At 40.5% G+C, this 22,350-nt stretch overlaps 1 protein-coding gene across 21 annotated transcripts in view; it reads left to right on the top strand.

The window, feature by feature from the left end:
- Positions 1 to 6: 6 nt before the first annotated feature.
- PBRM1 (polybromo 1) overlaps positions 7 to 22,350 on the top strand; it is a 125,433-nt gene continuing 103,089 nt past the window's right edge. For 14 of the 21 annotated variants that reach the window (XM_014539759.1, XM_014539762.1, XM_014539758.1 and 11 more), the window contains exons 1-4: positions 4,254 to 4,406; positions 6,032 to 6,129; positions 15,616 to 15,763; positions 19,825 to 19,968. In XM_014539759.1, coding sequence (XP_014395245.1) covers positions 4,269 to 4,406; positions 6,032 to 6,129; positions 15,616 to 15,763; positions 19,825 to 19,968 — 528 coding nt within the window. In that variant the 5' untranslated portion in view covers positions 4,254 to 4,268. Of the gene's footprint in view, positions 93 to 2,467; positions 2,594 to 4,253; positions 4,407 to 6,031; positions 6,142 to 15,615; positions 15,764 to 18,050; positions 18,062 to 19,824; positions 19,969 to 22,350 lie in introns of those variants that run through there. The other 7 variants (XM_014539749.1, XM_014539748.1, XM_014539747.1 and 4 more) reach the window with 7 other exon arrangements.

The raw sequence follows: 22,350 nt of genomic DNA, 5'->3' as shown, positions 1-22,350 counted from the left end.
CGCCCGGCGGCTGGCCGGGAGCTCGTCGCGTCCCCGCCGAAGCTGTCAGCGGTTCCCTCAGTGCCCCGTCCAGTGACAGGTCGGGAAAGCAGGTTGGGCCTTTTTTTTTTTTTTCCTTGACGGATCCGACACAAACTCTAATAGTAATTTTTTTTTTACACTTTCCAGATGACTGTTCAGACTGATTATTTTTCTCAATGGGACTTGTATTCAGAGTAGACGTCAGATATTTAAGAATCGAGAGATTTAAACTGTACATTTCTGTTTTTTAATGTTCTCATCTCTTAAAATTTTTTAACGGAAAGACAAGTGTAGTTTTGTTCTCGCAGGGTAGATACTGGTTACTCGAAAGGGAAGACAGATTGGCAAGAAATGTAGGAGGAATCCTGAAAAACAAATGACAAATACACAGTGTAGTGGATGTAGACATTATAACCGGAGAAACATACGTTGGAATAAAATGTTTTGTTAACTTATTTTAAACTAGGTCTCCTCAAAAATGATTTTTAGGTGTTTCCCACTCCCATTTAGAAGTGCACTCTTTCCCAAATGTCAGTCGGAAGCAAACTGAACTCAATACAAATATAAGAGAGCAGTATATTTTTTGCTTAATTACTTGTTAACAGATTACCCATATTTTTAGATTCGAATGAAGATTGGGAAGTGTTTTTTGAAGAAGTGTTTCAAATTAAAATAGTAACAAACGTGTGTGGTGAAATGGAAGGGTCTTGACCACATTCTTTGGCTTTGTGAGTGTCCACAATACTTCAAATATTAATATTCTATCCAAATCCCCAATATTAGAAAATAAAGGGGTATCTAGATGTTAGGCAATTACCAAGCCATCAAACATCATGCGGAGGAATGTTGACTTGGAAGAATCTTCCCTAAGTTACAACACAGGCTGCAAAATAATGCATGTGGTTTGCTAAAGTTTTTGTTTAAGGGGAAAAAAAAAACTATAGAATAAATAGTGAAAGCTGTGAAAGCCAATGTTAAGATGTTAAGGGTGGTTTTTCTCTGGGAAATAGGATTATAAGTGATTTCCCCCCCCCCCCTTTGAATCATGTTTTCCACAATTCTTGTAAGCTTGTATTACAACAGGAGAGCACTAAAAACTTACTGACCTTCAAAATATACCAATTGGCTATACTGAGTAAATATTTTCCCAGTTACAAAGGTATTCTTTACTATAATTAATGTTTGGTTTTCAGGCCTTAGGACATGTCAACATAATTAATGCCATTTTAAAACTTGCAATTCAGCTTTGGAATCTACTTTCCTCTTCATAGGAAAATAATTGCTGAAGGAATGCTCCGAGGGTGTTTAAATTACACAAACTTTAAAAAATGTTTCACTTAAGTGCTCTTTTAATACGTTTATTAAAAACATAAATTGATCACCCAAATTATACCAAATATTATTCTATAAGCCAAGGCTATAAAATTCTGTTTCTGTGCCCAGGGAGCATGCAGTTCTAGAGTTGAAACAACATTTGTGTTGTGTTGAAATTTCAAAGTGATATTTCACTGTCACAGCAATCCAAGGGAGATCTGTACCACTTTACTGTTCTCATTTTAGAAATGAAGAAACAGATCTGAGAGATTGTGACTCAAGCAACAAACAGATATTTAGAAGTGGAAAAACTGGGTCTCTTGTCTGCTCCTCCCACCCACCTGGCCACATTACTTTCCTTGCCAGACTTCCAAAGTACATTTTAAAATGTGTCCTTTGGATAAGAACATATTCAAAAATTATTGTTACATTGCATCCTTTTCTTGTATCAAAGTAAATTAATGATTCAAGGAATTCTGGATATTGAATAGTCTAAACTATATACAAACAGACCCCAATGATTTATATTTTTTTGTCATTTAATTGTCAGTGGATTATTTGTAAAAGTAATTTTGACCTCCTACCAAATGATTGAAGGCTCTTTTTTTTTTTAGCCTTTTTAAACTTGTATGTGGTGTCTTCCCAATGCTGATAGGACTTTGGAAAGAAATGTTGAGGGGAAGAGGAGTTTTCCATACTCTTTGCTCACATGAGCCATTCTTGATTCTAGCTTGCCAACACTTGGTGTCACAGGTGAGCCTTCCACATGTGTTCACTCTCCAGTCTAGCTCTCTGATTGAGCTCTGCTCTCATAGGGGGCATTTGGGTAGGTATGCTTCATTCCTGGAATTGACCATTATTCCATGTGAGTAAAGGGGAACCTCAGTGAGACATCTTTAAGCACATGAAAACCTTTTGTTTTAAAATGGAAGAAATGTCAGGTACTTTTAATGCCTGAGCCTTTATAGCAGTTAGTTTCATTGGCACAAGAAAACTGATATGCCTATTTTCTCCAGTTCTCTTATCTTTCCTTAGCAGCCCTACTTGAATGTTTTCTATCTATTCGTACCCATTTTTACTTCTTCTGACTCTTCTTTTTTATTTCCCCTTTCTCTGTCTTGTTCTCTTTCAGTTTTGAATATATTAACACTGAGTCAGCACTTTTAAAGCCCTGCCTTCTCCCACTGGCTTCACTTGGCCTTCAGACATAATGAGGAGACTGGCTTTTCGAGGCGCTGGTTGTGCTCTGGTAAAGCTGGTAAATTACTGATCATCTACAACCTTTCCCTTTTCTGTCCTTCCTTGCCTTTTCCCTTCCACCTTTCTTAAAATTTGTTATCCTTTTCATAAAGATTCCCTCCTCATGTTTATCAAATTCACTTGTGTCCTTGTCATAGATTTGTTTGCAAAGAGTTGGTCCTTCCTTTCTTCATCGTAATGATTGAGGACAGTTTATCAGCCTTTTATAAAACAAATAAAAATTAACAAAACTTGGCTATCTTTGGCTTAGCCCTTTGAGCTTTTAGCCAGTTGTAGCCAATTGCAAACTAATGCAGTGTGTAACAAAACAAAGCCTTGAGGGAGAAACACCTTGATGGTGGGCTCTTTTTAAATACCAGGACTGTTGGAGGAATAGAAAGGAAACTCCTTGTTTCTTAGTTGCTTACCAGGATAGTTTAGTTATTGGTTTGTTTTGTTCCTGCTTTCATTCCCTGGAGAGCCCCCATTTTTCTCTCCATACTACTAGCAACCCATTCTTCCAGCTGTTGTATCTTAGTTTCCTGAAATGGAATGTTGATGAGTGAAACGGATTAGGTGTTTTGTGTTTTGTCTTTTTAAGCTTTAGACAAAGACCTTTGAAATCACAACATATTTGATACTGTTGTTAAATTGTATACCGGTAAGCATTGTAAGACCTTCCCAGTATACACCCTTACTCTCTAGATGTAACAGATCATTTCAGTGATTACATTTCTTGTGTTAGAGAGTCAAATGTATATATTTGTAAAGTTGTGTTACCATTAGTTACTTAGCAGCCTGCCTGAAACTGAGGACACATTTACGCCTTTCTGAAAGGCCAAACAGGACCTAAACACTCACCTCTGAGGTGTTCTTCCAGATCATCTACTGAAACTTAAAGCTGTGATTTCAAAATTCATGGGGATAGAGTACCTCATGTAACTGAAAAGGAGGTTAGTCTGGATTGACAGAAAAGTTTCAAAGCAGGCTTTGCTAATTTGGCATAGGTATGGCAAGTCACATTAAGTGTTTTCTAGGAGTATGCCTATGAGTCCTTCAATAATGGAGAAAAGTCATTCTCAGTGTGTTAATTTTCGGGTGTATCTAAAATGCTAGAAGGTTAATTGTCCTCTGTTCCCCTAATTTTTTGCACTTCTAATTTGCCTCAGGCACAACTTCCTATTCTTTTTCATCTCATAGCCCACCTGGGAAATGATCATAATTGTAAGACACATTGGGGAAGAAAGATAAGGCTGCTGACTGCAGAGGACTGCCTTGGGACCTCTGTCCCCAAGGCCTGCCTGGCTGCCCCAGGGGCTGAGGGATCGGTACCTGCAGTACACTGTTGTACCACTGCACGTGGGTTTTCAAATTCCAGTCCAGAGTAATTTGGGAGCCAGAATTGGTTTGAGTCGTTCAAAATTGGTGATATACAAATGAGTACACTTTTGCTGAATTTGTCCCATCCAAATTGAAAGTGTAGCATTCTGGTACATGAAGGGACTAAAGCAACAAGCATGGTACAGGACTTCCATGGAAAACCCTCTGGTTAGACAAACTTCTTTGCCGCAGTTAAAATCTTCCTGAGTGGACCAGAAGCTTGATATCAGGGGCCAGCTGAGGGCTTGGTGGCAGAGTCTAAATTTAAACATAAGAACATAGCTAATTATTTCTTATAGAAGAAGTTGGATTCCATGGGTTCCAAAAGAAGAAGAGCGACCTCCCCTTCCAGTAGTGTCAGCGGGGATTTTGATGACGGGCACCATTCTGTATCTACACCAGGCCCAAGCAGGAAAAGGAGGAGACTTTCCAATCTTCCAACTGTAGATCCTGTGAGTAACTTGGATTACACTGTTTCTGCCTGCTTTTCCTATAATTCCCTATCTTTTAATGATAAGCATTAAGATGCAAGGCCTCTCCATTTCTTTTTTCTCTGGCTTGATATTCTTTTTTGTTGTCGTTAATCCTCACTTGAGTATTGATTTTTTTAGAGAGAGTAAAAGAGAGGGAGGGCGCTAACCGGTTTGGCTCAGTGGATAGAGCATCGGCCTGCGGACTGAAGGGTCCCAGGTTCGATTCTGGTCAAGGGCATGTACCTTGGTTGCGGGCACATCCCCAGTAGGGGGTGTACAGGAGGCAGCTGATTGATGTTTCTCTCTCATCGATGTTTCTAACTCTCTATCCCTCTCCCTTCCTCTCTGTAAAAAATCAATAAAATATATTTTTTTAAAAAAGAGAGGGAGGGAGGGAGGGAGGGAGAGAGAGACATTGAGATGAGAGAGACACATCCATTGGTTGCTTCTTGCACATGCCCCAACCCGGACAGAATTGAACCTGCAACCCAGGTATATACCCTAGACTTGGAATCTAACTCTTGACCCTTTGGTTGGTGGGCGGACACTCTAACCACAGAGCCAAACCGTCCAGGGCTTTAGCTTGATATTCTTAACCTTTTTTTTATGAGAAGTATATTTTTATTTAGTCAGAAGTCTTACAGTAATAGAATACTTCAATATCTATAATAATAAAAGCATAATATGCTAATTAGACCGGACGTCCTTCCCGACATCCTTCCGGACAAAGCTGGGGCTGTGAGGGAAGCCCGGGTCCCGGTGCCAGAGGGAAGCTGGTGCCAGCAGCCAGGGAAAGGAAGGCCTACCCTTGCACGAATTTCATGCATTGGGCCTCTAGTTAAATAATAAAGAATATTAGTATGTGCCATTGCATAGTCACTCAAATAACTGCTTATATGTTCCAGCATAGTTCTGGTGATTGGGATACAGCTATGTGTAAGACAAGCCACTTTTTCACATGGAGCTTAGATTCGAATATGGGGAAGCAGGATGTAAACAGGTGAACAAATAAATTGTAAAATACCATCAGCTGATGATAAGTGTTAGAAAGAAAAGTTTGGGTGATTCAGGCTATTTTGGCTCAAACCTTCAAGGGGACTCTGATAAGAAGGCACTAGCTCTGCAGAGCGCTGGGGAAGAGTGTTCCAGGCAGAGGGGCTGGGTCAGAAATGAGTTTGGTGTGTTATGATTATACAGATGGTTGAGAGGGAGAAGACTGGCAAAGTCTGCCTAGCTAGATATGTAGTTATCCTATATACTCTGTGGGCAGTGTTAGGAATTTAGATTTTATTCTCCGAGTAGTAAGAAGCCTCTGTGTTGGATGATTTCAAGCAAGAGAGTGATATGAACTGATTTAGTTAAAAAGAAAAGAAAAATCACCAATTGCATAAATCTGATGAAAGATACCAAAACATTTATCAGTTAAATTATTTTAAATAAAGAGAGATACTGTCAGCATATTTCAAACTTGGTAATTTGGGGATTCGTCCTTTTTCTTCTCTATTTGCCTTTTATGGGTATGTTTTTATTAAAGATAATCCATATAATTACACTGGCTTTTTCTGCTCACTTTTCTTGTTATTTTTCTCTTTTCCTGTGTGTAGATTGCTGTGTGCCATGAACTCTACAATACCATCCGGGACTATAAGGATGAACATGGCAGGCTTCTCTGTGAGCTCTTCATTAGGGCACCGAAGCGAAGGTGAGTTGGAAGGTGAGTGGGAGGAATTTAGTCTTGAGTCAGTGTTTAAAGTATTTGGTAATTGATTTTCTTTTGAAAGTAGTGGTTTAAATGATATTGAGGTTGGATTTGTTTTACTTGTCAAGATGTAGTGAAGTATATTTAAAATTTTTCTTAAATTGTGGTAAAAAATACATAACACAAAATTTACAATCTTACCCATTTTAAGAATACATTTCAGTAAGTATTAAGTATATTCACATCATTGTGCATGCAACATCTCCAGAACTTTTACGTATTGCAAAGTTGAAACTCTATACCCATTAAACAGCTGTCCATTTCTCCCTTTCCCCCAGCCTCTGGCAACTACCATTGCACTTTCTGTTTCTATGGCTTTAACTATTTTAGATTCCTCATATAAGTGGAATCATATAGTATTTGCTTTTGTGAGGACACTTAGCATAGTGTCCTCAAGATTCATCCATGTTGTAGCATGTGACAGTATTGCCTTTCTTTTTAAGGCTGAATAATGTTATACTACCACATTTTCTTTATACATTCATCCATTTATAAGCACTTGAGTTGTTTCCACCTCTTGGCTATTGTGAATAATGCGCAGTGAACATGGGTGTGCAAATACCTCTTTGAGATGTTGTTTTCAGTTATTTTGAATATACTGTATAACCAGAATTAGGATTGCTAGATCTGTAGTAATTCTGTTTTTAATTTTTTGAGGAATCATCATACTGTTTTCCATAATTGTTGCATTGTTTTACTCTCCCCGTCCCTGCCCCCCAATTTCTCCATATGTTTGCCACACTTGTAATTTTCTAGTAAGCTTGGAAATAAAAACGTGTGAGTCCTCTGTGATGGTTAATTTATGGGTCAACTTGACAGTCTTCCAACTTTGTTCTTTTTCAAGGTAGTTTTGGCTACTTGGGGCTCTTTGAAATTCCATATAAATTTCAGGATTGATTTTTCTGTATCTGCAAAAAATGCTGCTGAGATTTTGATAGGGATTGTGTTGGATTTATAGATTGCTTTTCATAGTATTGATGTCTTAACAATGCTAAGTTTTCCAATCCATGAACATGAGATAATCTTTCTACTTATTGGTGCCTTCTTTAATTTCTTACAGAAATGTATGGTTTTTAGAAGTCACCTATTTGGTTAGGCTTACTCCTCATATTTTATTCTTCTTGATCCTATTATAAATGGAATTGTTTTCTTATTTTTCTTCTTGTATTGTTTATTGTTAGTGTATATAAATGCAAATGATTTTTTGTATGTAGGTTTTGTATAGGGCAACTTTGCTAAACTTGCTTATTAGTAACGTTTTGTGTTTGTAATCTTTAGAATTATCTGCGTGTAAGATCTTATCATCTGTGAACAGATAATTTTACTTCTTCCTTTCCAATTTGGTGGATGCCTTTTATTTCTTTTTGTTGCCTAATTGTTCTGACTAGGACTTCCAGTATTATATTGAAAAGAAGTGGCAAGAGCAAGTATGTATCCTAGTCTTGTCTTTGATCTTAGAGGAAAAGTTTTCAGTCTCTCACCATTTTGAGTATGATGTTACCTGTGGGTTTTTCAAATATGGTCTTTATTATGTTGAGGTGGTTTCCATCTCTACCTTATTTTTTGAGAGTTTTTATCATGTGGCAGCTGCTGCCTCATTGGGAGACCCAGGCTCCCTGGTGATGTTTCCATTTTTCAGTCTAAGCCTATTCCTGAGTCTGTGTAACCACCCTAACTTGCAGTAAATGGCTTGGTGTAACTTGTTTCAGGGGAATCCCTTGCTGGAGTCTTTGTATAGGCTCAATGCTGTCTGACACAACACATTGCCATCAATTGGAGCGTATTTTCTGTTCATGTCTTCTACCCACAAATTTAATGCCTTTTCCATCTTAACTAAGCACTTACAATAACTGCGGTTGTAACTTTTGCAGTTTGAGATGTGACAGCAAAACTAGCATGAATTTCTTTTCCTTCTTCACAGTGTCATGTATAGAAGAATCATTCTTGCTGTAAATCTTCACAGCCTCAGCATATGATTTTTCCTTTTCCTTATTAAGTCGAGGATTTTCATCTTTTCACTTAAAGGAAGCACTTTACAGTTAGCTTCTCTTTGGCATATCCAAATTGCCAGCATCACGACTCTTGTGCTTTGGGGCCATTCTTAAATAGAATGAAGGTGACTTGAACACAAGCACTGCAGTAGCCACAGTGGATCTGATGATAACTGCATTGGGTACTAAGTGGCTCACGGCAGGTAGCAGATACAATGTGGATTCTCTGAACAAAGGGGTAATGCATATCCTGGCAGGATGAAGCAGGATGGCAAGAAAAGCCTGTAACTTAAAACTTATTAATTTACTTCTGGAATTTTCCATTTAATATTTTTGGACCATGGTTTACCATGGGTAACTGAAACCATGGAAAGTAAACTGCAAATAAAGAGAGACTACTGTCCCTCATTGGGTTCTCAGTTGACTACAGATAATCTCCAAAGCCTCAGAAGCTGTGGAGATAAATGGTATTTAAAAACCAAGCCTCAGCAGGGAGCAGTGGACTATGACCCATCGGGCCCAGGTGGAGAGAGCCGTCTTAGCAATTAAGTTAACAAAGCTCTAATGCTTACTCTGAGAAAGTCCCTTGCTATTGACACCACTGACACATTGATATTAGGCCTGGGTGGGCCTTTGTTGGATACTCATAGAGACCTTTATGTTCTTATACTTTCTCTGAATCACAGATTGAGTACTCCTCTTATTTCCTCAGTAGAGGCCCGATGCACGAAATTTGTGCAAGAGGCTCAGCCGTTGCAGCCCCAGCTGCCTCAGCACTTGCAGCCCCGGCTTCATCTGGAAGATCATCCAGACGGTTGTTCTGAAGTTCGGTCAATTTGCATATTACACTTTTATTATTATAGACTAAAGGAACTGTGGCCTGAGAGGCTGCAGTAGGCACAGGAGCAGGTCTCGGCCCATCCTCTGTGCCCCTGCCTGGCCCCTCCAACCGCAGCCCCCAGTCCCGTCTGCCAGCACCCCCGCTCCCGCTGCTCCCACATGCTGACAGCGCAGAGCATTTCGGGCCGGCGTCAGCAGTGGGTGCGAACGGGGCCAGCGCCGTCAGTGGGTGCGAGTGGCAGCTGCTGCCCCGATCGCCCCTCAGGAGCAGAAGGAGGTGGAGAAGCCCTCAGGGGCGATCAGGGCCAGCAGCTGCCACTCACACCCGCTGATGGCGCCAAGTGATCGGGACCGGTGCCGGGCACTGGCAGCAGGTGCAAGCGGGGCCGGCACCGGCAGCAAGTGGGAGCGCCAGGCAGGACTGCGGCGCGCAGGAGCAAAAAATTTTCAGTAACCACCAGAGGCTTGTCCCTATGACAGCGACTGGCACCCCCCCTTAGTCTGGTGCCCCTGCTCACCTGCTTCACCATTCTGCCACAGCCAGCACCCGCCATGTTCTGCACACGCCCCCTAGTGGTCAGTGAACGTCATAGTGACTGGCTGTTCAGTTGTTCCACTGTTCAGTCTATTTGCATATTAGCCTTTTATTACATAGGATACTTAAGTTTATAGTTCTAGCACCTCAGTCTTGGTTTTTCAATACTATTTATCATTAAAAGAAACTATAGTTTTTTGGGAAAATTTCAAGGGCAAAGAAAGTACAAGATAAGCTTGTAAGACCTTATGGGTGCCAGAAAATAAGCAAGTGCTCAAAGGGAAATAGGGACATGTCAAAAAGACATAGAAAATATAAGTTATCTTGAAAGGACTCCCAACTAGCCAAACCTGGAGCAGTTTGAGCATCAAAATCATAATAGTAATGTTTTTAACCACTGAATAAGACAGGAATCTATAGTGATATAAATACATTAATAAATTGATGAGGATTGGGCTTTTATGTAGTCTGGGGTTATCTATACTAATAATAGAGGAATGTGCAAATTGTCCAGGACTCCGTCACAGTAACGACCGAACAGCAGGCTGCGTGGGGCGACAAGGCCGTCAGGGGTGTTAGTGAGGGACAGCCAAACGACTGAACAGCAGGCTGCGTGGGGCGACCAGGTCGGAAGGGGGGGTTAGTGAGGGATGGCAAAACGACTGAACAGCAAGGCTGCGTAGGGCGACAGGTCAGAAGGGGGGTTAGTGAGGGACGGCCAAACAACTGAACAGCAGGCTGCGTGTGGTGACAAGGCCAGCGGGGGGGCAGTTGGGGGCAACCAGGCCGGCAGGGGTGATAGTTGGGGTTGACCAGGCTGGCAGGAGGTGCAGTTGGGGGGGGGGGGCAACCAGAGGCAGGTGGGGGGGGGCAGTTGGGGGTGACCAGGCCGGCAGAGGGGGCAGTTAGGGGTGATCAGGCCACAGGCAGAGGTGGTTAGGGGTGATCAGGCTGGCAGAGGGAGACAGTTAGGGGCGATCAGGCAGGCAGGCAAGTGAGCAGTTAGGAGCCAGCGGTTCCGGATTGTGAGAGGGATGTCCGGCAGTCGGTCCCAGATTGGAGAGGGTGCAGGCTGGGCTGAGGGGACCCCCCTCCCTCGTGCACAATTTCATGCATTGGGCCTCTAGTCTAACCATAAAGTATAAGGAGAAAAAGAGTAACTTGGTCAGTTGAGAAGCTGGTAGACACCACAGTAATCAAGTGATCAAAAGTAGCCTTGTCTGAATATGGGATGTTGAAATCATATGCCACCTGATAGGATACAGTGAGACAAATACACTATCATTTCTGTTACAGTCCTGCCAAAGAAGCATAACATTAGCTTACTTATCCGGAAAACAGGCAAACCCAAATTGAGGGATACTCTACAAAATAACTGGCCTGTAACCTTTAAAAGTATCGTGAAAGTCAAGGAAAGACTGAGGAACTGTTTCAGAATGAAGGAAATTAAAGAAATCTATATAATAAAAGCCTAGCCCTAACCGGTTTGGCTCAGTGGATAGAGCATTGGCCTGCGGACTGAAGGGTCCCAGATTCGATTCCGGTCAAGGGCATGTACCTTGGTTGCAGGCACATCCCCAGTAGGGGGTGTGCAGGACGCAGCTAATCGATGTTTCTCTCTCATCGATGTTTCTAACTCTCTATCCCTCTCCCTTCCTCTATGTAAAAAATCAATGAAGCATATTTAAAAATAAAAAATAAAAAAATAAAAGCCTAAGCGACCGTTATGCAGAATGACCAGAACGACAGGTCGCTATGATGCGCACTGACCACCAAGGAGCAGACGCTCGATGCAGGAGCTGTCCCCTCGTGGTCAGTGCGCTCCCACAGAGGGAGCACCGCTCAGCCAGAAGCCACGCTCATAGCTGGCGAGCGCAGCGGCGGTGGCAGGAGCCTCTCCCGCCTCCGCGGCAGCGCTAAGGAGCAGCGAGCTGAGCAGTAAGGAGCAGCGAGCAGGCAGGCGGTAAGGAGTGAGGGGTCCTGGACTGCGAAAGGGATGTCCACCTGCCGGCTTAGGCCCACTCCCCTCAAGTCCCGGACTGTGAGAGGGTGCAGGCCTGGCCGAGGGACCCCTTTTCCCCCTCAGTGCATGAATTTCATGCACTGGGCCTCTAGTATAACTATAAATGCAACATGTGATCCTAGAGTTGATCCTTTTGCTATAAAGGGCAATTTTGGAACAGTTGGCAAAATATGAGTGGACTCTGAGGATTAGATGGTGGTACTACATCAGAGTTAATTTCCTGATATTGATGAATGAACTGTGATCCTTGTTTGTAGGAAATAAACATTAACCCTTTGCGGTCCAATTTTATTTTTGGAATTCAAATAGTCTGGCCCAAATTAATTGACGGGATTGAATGTTAAACCGATTTGCGGTGTCGACCTCAGCCTCGACGTTGGACCTGCTCCTAGCGCCTGGTCTGTCGAGTCAGCCTCGATGTTGGACCTGCTCCTAGCACCTGGTCTGTCAAGTTAGCCTTGACGTTGGACCAGCTACTAGTGCCTGGTCTGTTGAGTCAGCCTCGACGTTGGACCGAAAAGGGTTAAACTACTCAGAGGTGATAGGACATGTCAGCAGCTTACTCGAATGATTCTGAAAAAAAGCATTTTTTGTACTATTCTGCAACTTTATGTCAAAAGTTTTTTAAAGATTAAATGTACGTACATGGCTATAACATGTCAGCCAGGGTCCCAAGAGAGATTAAAGCATTAATGACCATGATATTCTTTATAAGTAAGTGATCTTATTTCTTACACATCTAGAATGAAGTTAACTACCTCCCCACAAGGGAATATTGAGAAAAATAGTCACATAGCTAATTTTTTAGAAGGTTTTCTTGTCTCATGGAACTTCATTTGAAAAAAGCCAGACAGGATAAAAATAAACATCCATGAACACAAAACCCAATTTAAGAAATTATTGTTATAACTACCTTTGAAGTTTCCCTGTGTCCCTCGCTGTTTCTCCTCTCCAATATATAATCATTATCCTGAATTTTGTGTTTATTATTCTCCAGGCATTTTATTTTTTTTTAATTGTTTGGTCATGCTTGGATATGTCTGATATCCCTTTATCTTTGGTATGCTGCTTGTGCCACGGGCTTCAGCTTTCTCTTTTGTAACTTTAGTAGTTGATATTATAGTAGTACTAGAGGCCTGGTGTACGAAATTCATGCACTCGGGGGTGGGGGTGTCCCTCAGCCTGGCCTGCGCCCTCTCGCAGTCCAGGAGCCCTCGGGGGATGTCCAACTGATGGCATAGGCTCACTCCCTGCCGGCAATTGGACATCCTTAGCACTGCCACGGAGGTGGGAGAGGCTTCTGCCACCACCACTGCGCTTGCCAGCTATGAGCCCAGCTTCTGGCACACTAACCACAAGGGGGCAGCTCCTGCATTGAGCATCTGCCCCCTGATGGTCAGTGCACGTCATAGTGGCCATTTGTTCCACCGTTTGGTCGATTTGCATATTAACCTTTTATTATATAGGACTAGTGGCCCGGTGCATGAAATTCGTGCATGGGGTGTGGGTCCCTCAGCCTGGCCTGTACCCTCTCCAATCTGGGACCCCTTGGAGGATGTCCAGCAATCGGACATCCCTCTCGCAATCCAGGACCACTGGCTCCTAACCACTCATCTGCCTGATCGCCCCTAACCACTCTGCATGCCGGCCTGACTGCCCACAATTGGCCCTCCTTCCGGCCTGATTCACCCCTAACTGCCCCCCCTTGCTGGCCTGCTTGGCTCCTAACCGCTCACCTGCCTGCCTGCCTGATTGCCCCTAACCACTCTGCCTGCCAGCCTGCTCACCCCCAACTGCCCCCCTCCCCCCCCCGCTGGCCTGCTCACCGCCAACTGCTCCCCCTGGTCATCCTGCTTGCCCCCAACTGCCCTCCCCTGCCAGCCTGATTGCCCCTAACCTCCTCTGTTTTGGCCCTGCCATCATGGCTTTGTCTGGAAGGTCTCCCAGTCTAATTAGCATATTACCCTTTATTAGTATAGACTAGTGGCCCGGTGCATGAAATTCGTGGCCGGGGTGGGGGTGTTTCTCAGCCCGGCCTGCACCCTCTCCAATCTAGGACCCCTTGGGGGATATCCGACTGTGTCGCAGAGGTATGGTCAATTTACATATTCCTCTATTATTAGTATAGATAGCATCTATGAGGCACTTGATAGCATTTGGCAGAAAAAGTTCTGTGGTCACTAATTAAAGAAAGGCAGTCCATTTCGTAAGCTGATACAAAGCTTTGAAATATCTGTTTTCAGCCACTATTGAATGCCATGAAGTATAAATCATTTTCGTTTGCAGAAGATTCCATTGACATAGTTTTATTTTTATTTCAGGTTTTATTTTATTTCAAGAAAAATGATTTTAAATATAATGTTACATGCGATAAACCTTAGTATTTAAAGAAAAATTATCTTAAATATAATGTACGTGCAATAAACATTAATATCTCAAGAAAAATTATCCTATCTAATAATAGACAAACATGGTAATTGACCATACCTTCGCTCTGCCTCCCATTGGCTAATCAGCATGATATGCAAATTAACCACCAACAAAGATGGCGGTTAATTTGCATAGGTAGGCTCCAAACGGTGGAGCGGGGCTGGCGGAGCAGCGAGGCCTGATGGCCCCAGGGCCGGCAGAGCAGCGAGGCCTGACATTTCTGGGACCGGCTCCGGCCAGAACTCGGCCAGAGCAAAGGCCTGGGCCCCGGGTGCCAGAGGCAAACCGGTGCCAGCAGCCAGGGGAAAGGAAGGCCTATTGCACAAATCTCTTCGTGCAACAGGCCTCTAGTTTTAAATATGATAATGTTACATGCAAATAAACTCCAATTATTCAAGAAAAATTATTTTACATGTAATATTACACTCAATAAACGTTAATATTTCAAGAATAAAAGGATTTTAAGTATAATAATATTAACCATAACTGTACCAACATAGTATGATATCACAAAAATTGTAGGAAATATTAAAAATCTGCAAATAACAGGATTACTTCTATTATATTCTAGTATATTTTTCCCCCTCTGGTTCTATTTTTGTTCATCGGTTTATGTTGTTCATTATATTCCACAAATGAGTGAGATCATATGACATTTATCTTTCTCCAACTGGGTTATTTAGCTTAGCATGATGCTTTTAAAGTCTATTTTGTCGGATGTGAGTATTGCTACTCCAGCTTTTTTTTTTCCTTTTCCATTTGCATGGAAAATTTTTTTCCATCCCTTCACTTTTATCCTGTGTGTGTCTTTTGTTTTGAAGTGAGTCTCTTGTAGACAGCATATAGTTGGGTTATGTTTTTGTGTCCAGCTATCCTACACCTTTGATTGGAGCATTTAATCCATTTACATTTAGGGTTATTATTGAGAGGTAATGGAAAGCAAGGATCTGAGACCAAGATTACTATATCCAGCAAGGCTATTATTCAAAATAGACGGTCAAATAAAGAGCTTCCCAGACAAAAAAAGGCTAAAGGAGTTCACCACCACCAAGCTAGCATTACAAGAAATGCTAAAGGGATTGCTGAGAAAAAAAACAGAGAGAGAAACCTAGCCATACAGAATTAAAATGACTATAGTGGACCCTGACCGGTTTGGCTCAGTGGATAGAGCATCGGCCTGCGGACTGAAGGGTCCCAGGTTCGATTCTGGTGAAGGGCATGTACCTTGGTTGTGGGCACATCCCCAGTAGGGAGTGTGCAGGAAGCAGCTGAATCGATGTTTCTCTCTCATCGATGTTTCTAACTCTCTATCACTCTCCTTCTCCCTTCCTCTCTGTAAAAAAATCAATAAAATATATTTTTTTAAAAATGGCGATAGTGGTAGTATATAAGACTGTCACATTTGTTAAATTTAGGTTTTTATATCACTCATGTATTTTGAAAAGGGCATGCATGTTCATCTTTCTTTTGCTATTCCCTTTTTAGTTCCAGTAATGACAGTAAGTCTAGTGTGTTCTGTCACTTGCAATATTGGCATTACCTAGATATTTTGAAATATAATTTTTATAGGCTTTGGATTAATACCTTTAAAAAATATTAAATTATAACAGAAATCAACCAGACTATTATGAAGTGGTTTCTCAGCCCATTGACTTGATGAAAATCCAACAGAAACTAAAAATGGAGGAGTATGATGATGTTAATCTGCTGACTGCTGACTTCCAGCTGCTTTTTAACAATGCAAAGGCCTATTATAAGGTAAGAAAGCATCAGATTTGGAAGGTATCCAATTTGATAATTGTCCAGCTTTTTAATATTTACCAATTTTGTAAGTTTGTAGTGGTTTCTCATTTGGTGATTTGAGTTTGCATTTCTTTTATTAGTAAAGAGATTGAACATTCATATGATTATGAACTATTCTTATTCTGTGCTCAGATATTTTGTCTATTTTTTTCTTGAGTAGTTTGTCATTTTCATATTTATTTCTGGAAATTTTTACACTAGGTACTGATCATTTTTTTCCTATGTGTTGTAGATATCTTCTTCCACTGTGAGTTTACTTTTTCACTCTTTTTATGGTTCTTTTGATGAAGAGAAGTTTTTTAATTTAATATATTCAAATGTACTTTTGAATTTTGTGGTTTATCCCTCTTTGTGTCTTGTTTCAGAAACTCCTCTTGCCTAAAGTTTATGAAGATATTCTTTTTTTATATTTTCTTCTGAAAGCTTAATAGCTTTGTCATTTAAATCTAAGCCTTTAAAGCTACTGGGATTGATTTTTGTGTTTTTTGTGAGGTAGAGATATTTTACCCCCACAGGTATAAGCAGCATCTTGAAGTGGCCAACCTCTCTGCATTTGTCTGCAGTGTCAGTACTATCATCGTTTCTATGTGCTCATGGCTCTCTTTCTGGCCTTTTAGTCTGTTCCTTTTGTTCTGGCCAGTTTATTGCTGGGCTATTCTATTCCTGCCTTAATTAAGACTTTATAATTCTTTTTTTTTTTTTTTTTTTCAGAGGGGAAGGAGAGAGAGAGAGAGAGAGAGAGAGAGAGAGGCATCAATGATAAGAGAGAATCACTGATCGGCTGCCACCTGCATGCCCCACACTGGGGATTGAGCTCACAACCCGGGCATGTACCCTTGACCGGAATCGAACCCGGGACCCTTCAGTCCACAGACTGATGCTCTATCAACTGAGCCATACCAGCTAGGGCATACTTTATAATTCTTTATCTGTTAAGGAATGTATGTTGGCTATTCTTAGCCTTTTCCTTATACATTCTTGGCATTTCCTTATACATTTTAATATTAGTGTCAATAAGCGTACAAAAAAATTGTGGAATTATTATTGGGCCTGCATTGACTCTCTGTAGATCATATTTTGGAGGATTGACATATTGTGATATTGAGTATTCCAATCTATGAATTTGCTGTGTCTTCATTTATTTAAGTCTTCTTTAGTTTATCAAAACTTTAAATGTTCTTTCATAAAGATTCTGCAAAAATGTTGTTAGATTTATTCTTGAAACTGTGTGTTTACACATATTTTTTATTTTATTTGAGCTATAATTCACACACTCTTTTAAAGTGTAGAATTCAGGGGTTTTTAATATATTAACAGTGGTGCAACTATTACCACTATGTAACTCCAGAATATTTTCATTATCCCCAAAAGAAAACCATATCCATTAGCATGCACTCTTTGATGTCCCTCCTCCGAGGGGCCTCTTGCAACCACCAATTTACTTTATGGATTTGCCTGTTCAGGACATTGCATATAAATGGAATCATATACGATATGGCTTTTGGTGACTAGCTTCTTTTACTGGGCATAATATCTGTAAGGTTCATCCATGTCATAACATATACAGGCTGGGGCAAAAGTAAATTTACAGTTGTGAGTACACAAAACACAGAATTTATTCTGGTATTGTTAATGTATTATTTTCCATATGAACAACTGTAAACCTACTTTTGCCCCACCCTGTATTATATCGATATACCGCATTTTGTTTATCCATTTCCCAGTTAATGGGCATTTGCATTGTTTCTACGCTTAGCAATAATGAATAGTGCTACTATAAATGTTGTGAATATAAGGAGAGTGCTATCCAGCTGTCATGGCTCATGTTTGACCGTGACCTATGAACCAGGAGGTCATGGTTGGATTCCCAGTTAGGGCACATGCCCAGGTTGCAGGCTAAATCCCCAGAGTTGGGCATGCAGGAGGCAGGCAGTCAATGATACTCTCTCATCATTGATGTTTCTCTCTCTCTCTCTCCCTCTCCTTTTGTGATGATGGTTATCACAAAAAAGTTGAAATATAGATGGTAGGAAAACATCCAAACATAGTGGTTATCACAAAAACTATTGTCATACCCCAGGATTTCCATGGACACAGTAACACCCCAGGGCGGCCAATGCCCACACCCCCCTCTTACACTTCTGGGCTCTCACAGGCCAAATTGCTCTGTGACAACTGAGGTATCCCTACAGACAAATCCACTGTGACACCCCAGGGCAACCAGTGATTACACTCCTTTCCCAATCCCACTAGGTCCCTGCTGCAGTATTTATTTTTACTCACAAGCATACTACCTTCTTTATTCATTCTTTTATTTTTATTGAGAAGTCATCTGTTACTATAATTACAGTTCCTTTAAAGGTTATCTATCTTTCCTATCTTTAGTATCTTCTTTTTGTCTTTTGTGTTCTACAGTTTTACTGTGATAGGTTTAGATGTGAATATTTATTTATATAATTTGGGAGTTACTGGGCTCTCTGAATCTTTGGATGGATGTTTTTCATCAGCTCTGGAAAGTTTTCAGCCCTTATGTCTGCATATCGCCTTTGCCCCATTCTGTCTTCTCCTTGTAGAACTAAGTTTGAAAATTATATCAGAACTCTCTTAGGTCTCCATTTCTGTTAACCTTTCACAGTTCCCCTATTTTGTTTCTGTGTTGCTTTTCTAATTTTTTTTTTTTGAAATGTTTTTAAACCGATCCATTAAATTTTTACATTTCAATATTTCTATTTTTTGTATTTTGGTAGTATTTTTTTTAGGGTTCCTTGCTGTTTGCTTAAATCTTTAATCCCATTGTTTCTTTAAATGTATTCAACATGTTTTTATTCTATGGCAGATAATCCCAATATCTGAAGTATTTGCATGTCTGGTTTGCTGTCATTTTTGCTAGCTTTCTGTTGGGATTTTTTCATTCTTCTATGTTTCATGAATTTTTACCAGAAGCTAATAGTTGTTGGAATTTTATCTCTAGAGATTCTTTGAGGCTCAGATTGAAGTTGGGTTGATCCAGAGAATAGATTTGTTGCTTATTCTAGGCCAGGTGCTAGGTCTGGCTCATGATGAAGAGCTCTCACAGGAGATGATTCATCTTGTACCTCTCCTTTTCCCACAGTGCCATGATTGAGATAGGCATGGTTGAGCTGGGTGGAGATTGGGGTGTATTCCCCTTTACCTTTTTCACCTCTCCCGCCATACCCTGCCCCTCTGGTAACCATCCCTTTGGTCTGTGTTTCTATGAGTCTGTTTTTGTATTTTGTTTCTTCATTTGTCTTGATTTTTAGATTCCACATATAAATGAAACCATACAGTATTTGTCTTTGTCTGACTTACTTCACTTAGTATAATACCCTCTAGGTCCATCCATATTGTTGCAAATAGCAGAATCTCCCTTTTTATTGCTGTGTAATATTCCTGTGTGTGTGTGTGTGTGTGTGGTTGTGTGTGTTGTGTACGTGAGTACATACACAACTTAAACATACCTAGATTGCTTCCATATCTTAACTATTCTAAATAATGCTGAAATGAATATAGGGGTGCAATGTGTTTTCAAATTAGTGCTTTTGTTTTCTATGGATAAATACACAGAAGTAGAATTGCTGGGTTGTATGATAGACGTATTTTTAGGTGTGTTTTTTTGTGTGTTTTTTTTTTGAGGAATCTCCATACTGTTTTCCATAGTGGCTGCACAGGTTTTATCCTTTAAATGAACTTTCTTAGTAATGAGTCTTAATTTAGCAAATCATTTCTCTTCTGTCTCAAATCTTTCTGTAATAAGGGCATAAATAAATTAAATTTATTTCAGAATGCTTTTAAAACATACATTTAGTTCTTGAGAAAAGAAATTGTGGCCCATGTATCTTTTAATCATAAGGAGTTTAACATTTGTAGTAGAGTTTTTGAAGTTATATCTTAGAATACCAGTCTCTGCTGGAACAGGATGCTTTAAAAGTAGTAATTGATTTATAATAAAATAATAAATTGCTTCTTCTTTTTTTTTTCTCTTTGCTAATATACAGCCAGATTCTCCTGAATATAAAGCTGCTTGCAAACTCTGGGATTTGTATCTTCGAACAAGAAATGAGTTTGTTCAGAAAGGAGAAGCAGATGATGAAGATGATGATGAAGATGAGCAAGACAATCAAGGCACAGTGACTGAAGGAGTAAGTGTGCAGCTGGAACGGGCTGTTGGGGAGTGGACAAGGCCCCTGTGATTTTTCTCTGGGCTGTTGTGGTCTTTCCATATAGTTGTGTTGGTAACTGGGAGGATCAAGGGGCATAGTATAGACCAGTGACACGCGAACTCATTTTTTTGGTTGATTTTTCTTTGTTAAATGGCATTTAAATATATAAAATAAATATCAAAAATATAAGTCTTTGTTTTACTATGGTTGCAAATATCAAAAAATTTCTATATGTGACACGGCACCAGAGTTAAGTTAGGGTTTTTCACGCCGAGCTCAAAAGGTTCACCATCACTGGTATAGACAGACCCCACTGCAATTACAAGGAATCATAAGACATCCAGGACAATGTGTCCCATGTGTGATTGCTTTTTCTTTTCTTTTCTTTTTAAATATATTTTATTGATTTTTTTACAGAGAGGAAGGGAGAAGGATAGAGAGTTAGAAACATCGATGAGAGAGAAACATCGATCAGCTGCCTCCTGCACAACCCCTACTGGGGATGTGTTTGCAACCAAGGTACATGCCCATGCCCGGAATCGAACCTGGGACCTTTCAGTCCGCAGGCCGACGTTCTATCCACTGAGCCAAACCAGTTAGGGCTGTGATTGCTTTTTTGAATTGCTCTTATATTAGTGTATATTTCCTGCTCAGTTTGAAAGAGAATGTTCATATCATCAGTGATTCAGTGTTCCTATTTGAAATATCATGTAAGAGTAGGCTGTGTTGTGATTAAAAGTTGGAGAGTCAATGGAATCACCTTAGGAATATTTTTGTGGGTTAGACTGAGTACTGTTCCTAGAATGTGCCAAGTGTTTCCTGTCGCTGGAATTTTGCAATTACTCTTACTTCTGCTTAGAATGTGCTTCTTTTGGCTCTTCCATCATTGCTCTTTTTCATTATTCTAGTAACACTTAATGTCAACTGGGAGAGGACTTTTCCTGACCACCCCATTTAAATTGTTTGCTCCACACTCATTTTCCGTCATCACATCTCATTGGTCTTTAGTCTTTATCAATATATAACTTGGTCAGCTAACTTGTTCATTAGATTACATGTTTACTTTCTGTCTTCCCCCAAGTAGAATTATAGTCCACAAAATAAATCACCTTCTTCACCTATTCCTGACATGTAGACTGTGCCTGACTTGTAGGTACTGATAAATTCCTTTTTTTTGAATTTTTGTTTGTTAATCCTCACCCGAGGATATTTTTTTCCCATTGACTTTTTAAAGAGATTGGAAGGGAAAGAGGGAGGGGGAGAAAGAGAGAGAAACACTGATGTGAGAGAGACACATCCATTGGTTGCTTCCTATACATGCCCTGACTGGGGCTCAGGAGCAAACCCAAAACCCAGGAATATGCCCTTGACTGGGAATCAAACCCATAACCCTTCTGTGTGTGGGTCAACGCTCTAACCACTGGGCACACTAGCCAAGGTGGTACTGATACTTCTTGCTGAATGAACGTTTGAAAAAGAATAATAAAAAGAATTACATCTCTCTTCTGCAGCTAAATAGTAAGACACCCAAAGCAGTGCATTTCCCTTTTTTTCCTGAAATTTCAACACAGAAAGAAGTATGGTGGGTGAATTTCTCAAAACATACGTTTTTTGTGGAGTCTCAAAAGCTAGTTTCCAGGTAACTTGTCACTTTCTTTCTGGAAGTTAAAGATTGGAATTAGGTCAAAGGCAGTTAACTAGGGATTCTCTGAAATTTTACTCTCTGATATTAATGTGGGAGCAGCAACTTAACCCATGCTTTCTTAGGCAGAAGATTCATTACCTGCAGGGGCTTAGCCTTAACATAGGCTTCCAGGGTTCTAGTCAAAAATGAGAATGCCTACATTTAGAAATTGACTGTGCTTCTTTCAGTAAAAAATTGGAAGGATTTTGCCCGTTCATATTTACCCTTCCCAAACTTCTTTCTAGCCCTAAGGTTCTCAAGAAGGAGGAAGGAATTTTCAAGTTTCTCATTTTTAAATTAAGAATTATATCTTTGGAGTTTTCCTCAATTGTGGGAATAGGTTGTATGAATGCATTTATATACCCTGCTTATTTTGTGACCTGCAACACAAAGCAGCTGGTTTGACTTGGAGGAGAGGAATCTTGGCTGTAGAGTATAGTTCTCCTCTTTTTGAAGCTAACTCTATGGTACCATGTTTTAGCCAGGAAGTAAATGACTAAAACATGGATACTTTAGTCTGATTTCATCAGTGTTATGTTGGTTCTCTAAGCTTATATGGTTGGGGACTCTCAGCTAACCACAAGTCTTTTATGGTAAATATTTATTGTGTGTCTGTTTTTGCCAGGCACTGTGGTAGACCCAAGAGATTTGTTAAAGCCCTCTCTGTAGAGTTAATG

The sequence above is a fragment of the Myotis brandtii genome, unplaced genomic scaffold (assembly GCF_000412655.1).
Source record: "Myotis brandtii unplaced genomic scaffold, ASM41265v1 scaffold2287, whole genome shotgun sequence".
In the NCBI taxonomy this organism is placed as follows: domain Eukaryota; kingdom Metazoa; phylum Chordata; class Mammalia; order Chiroptera; family Vespertilionidae; genus Myotis; species Myotis brandtii.
The sequence above is the reverse complement of the archived record's forward strand: the minus strand, read 5'-3'. Positions and strand labels throughout refer to the sequence as shown.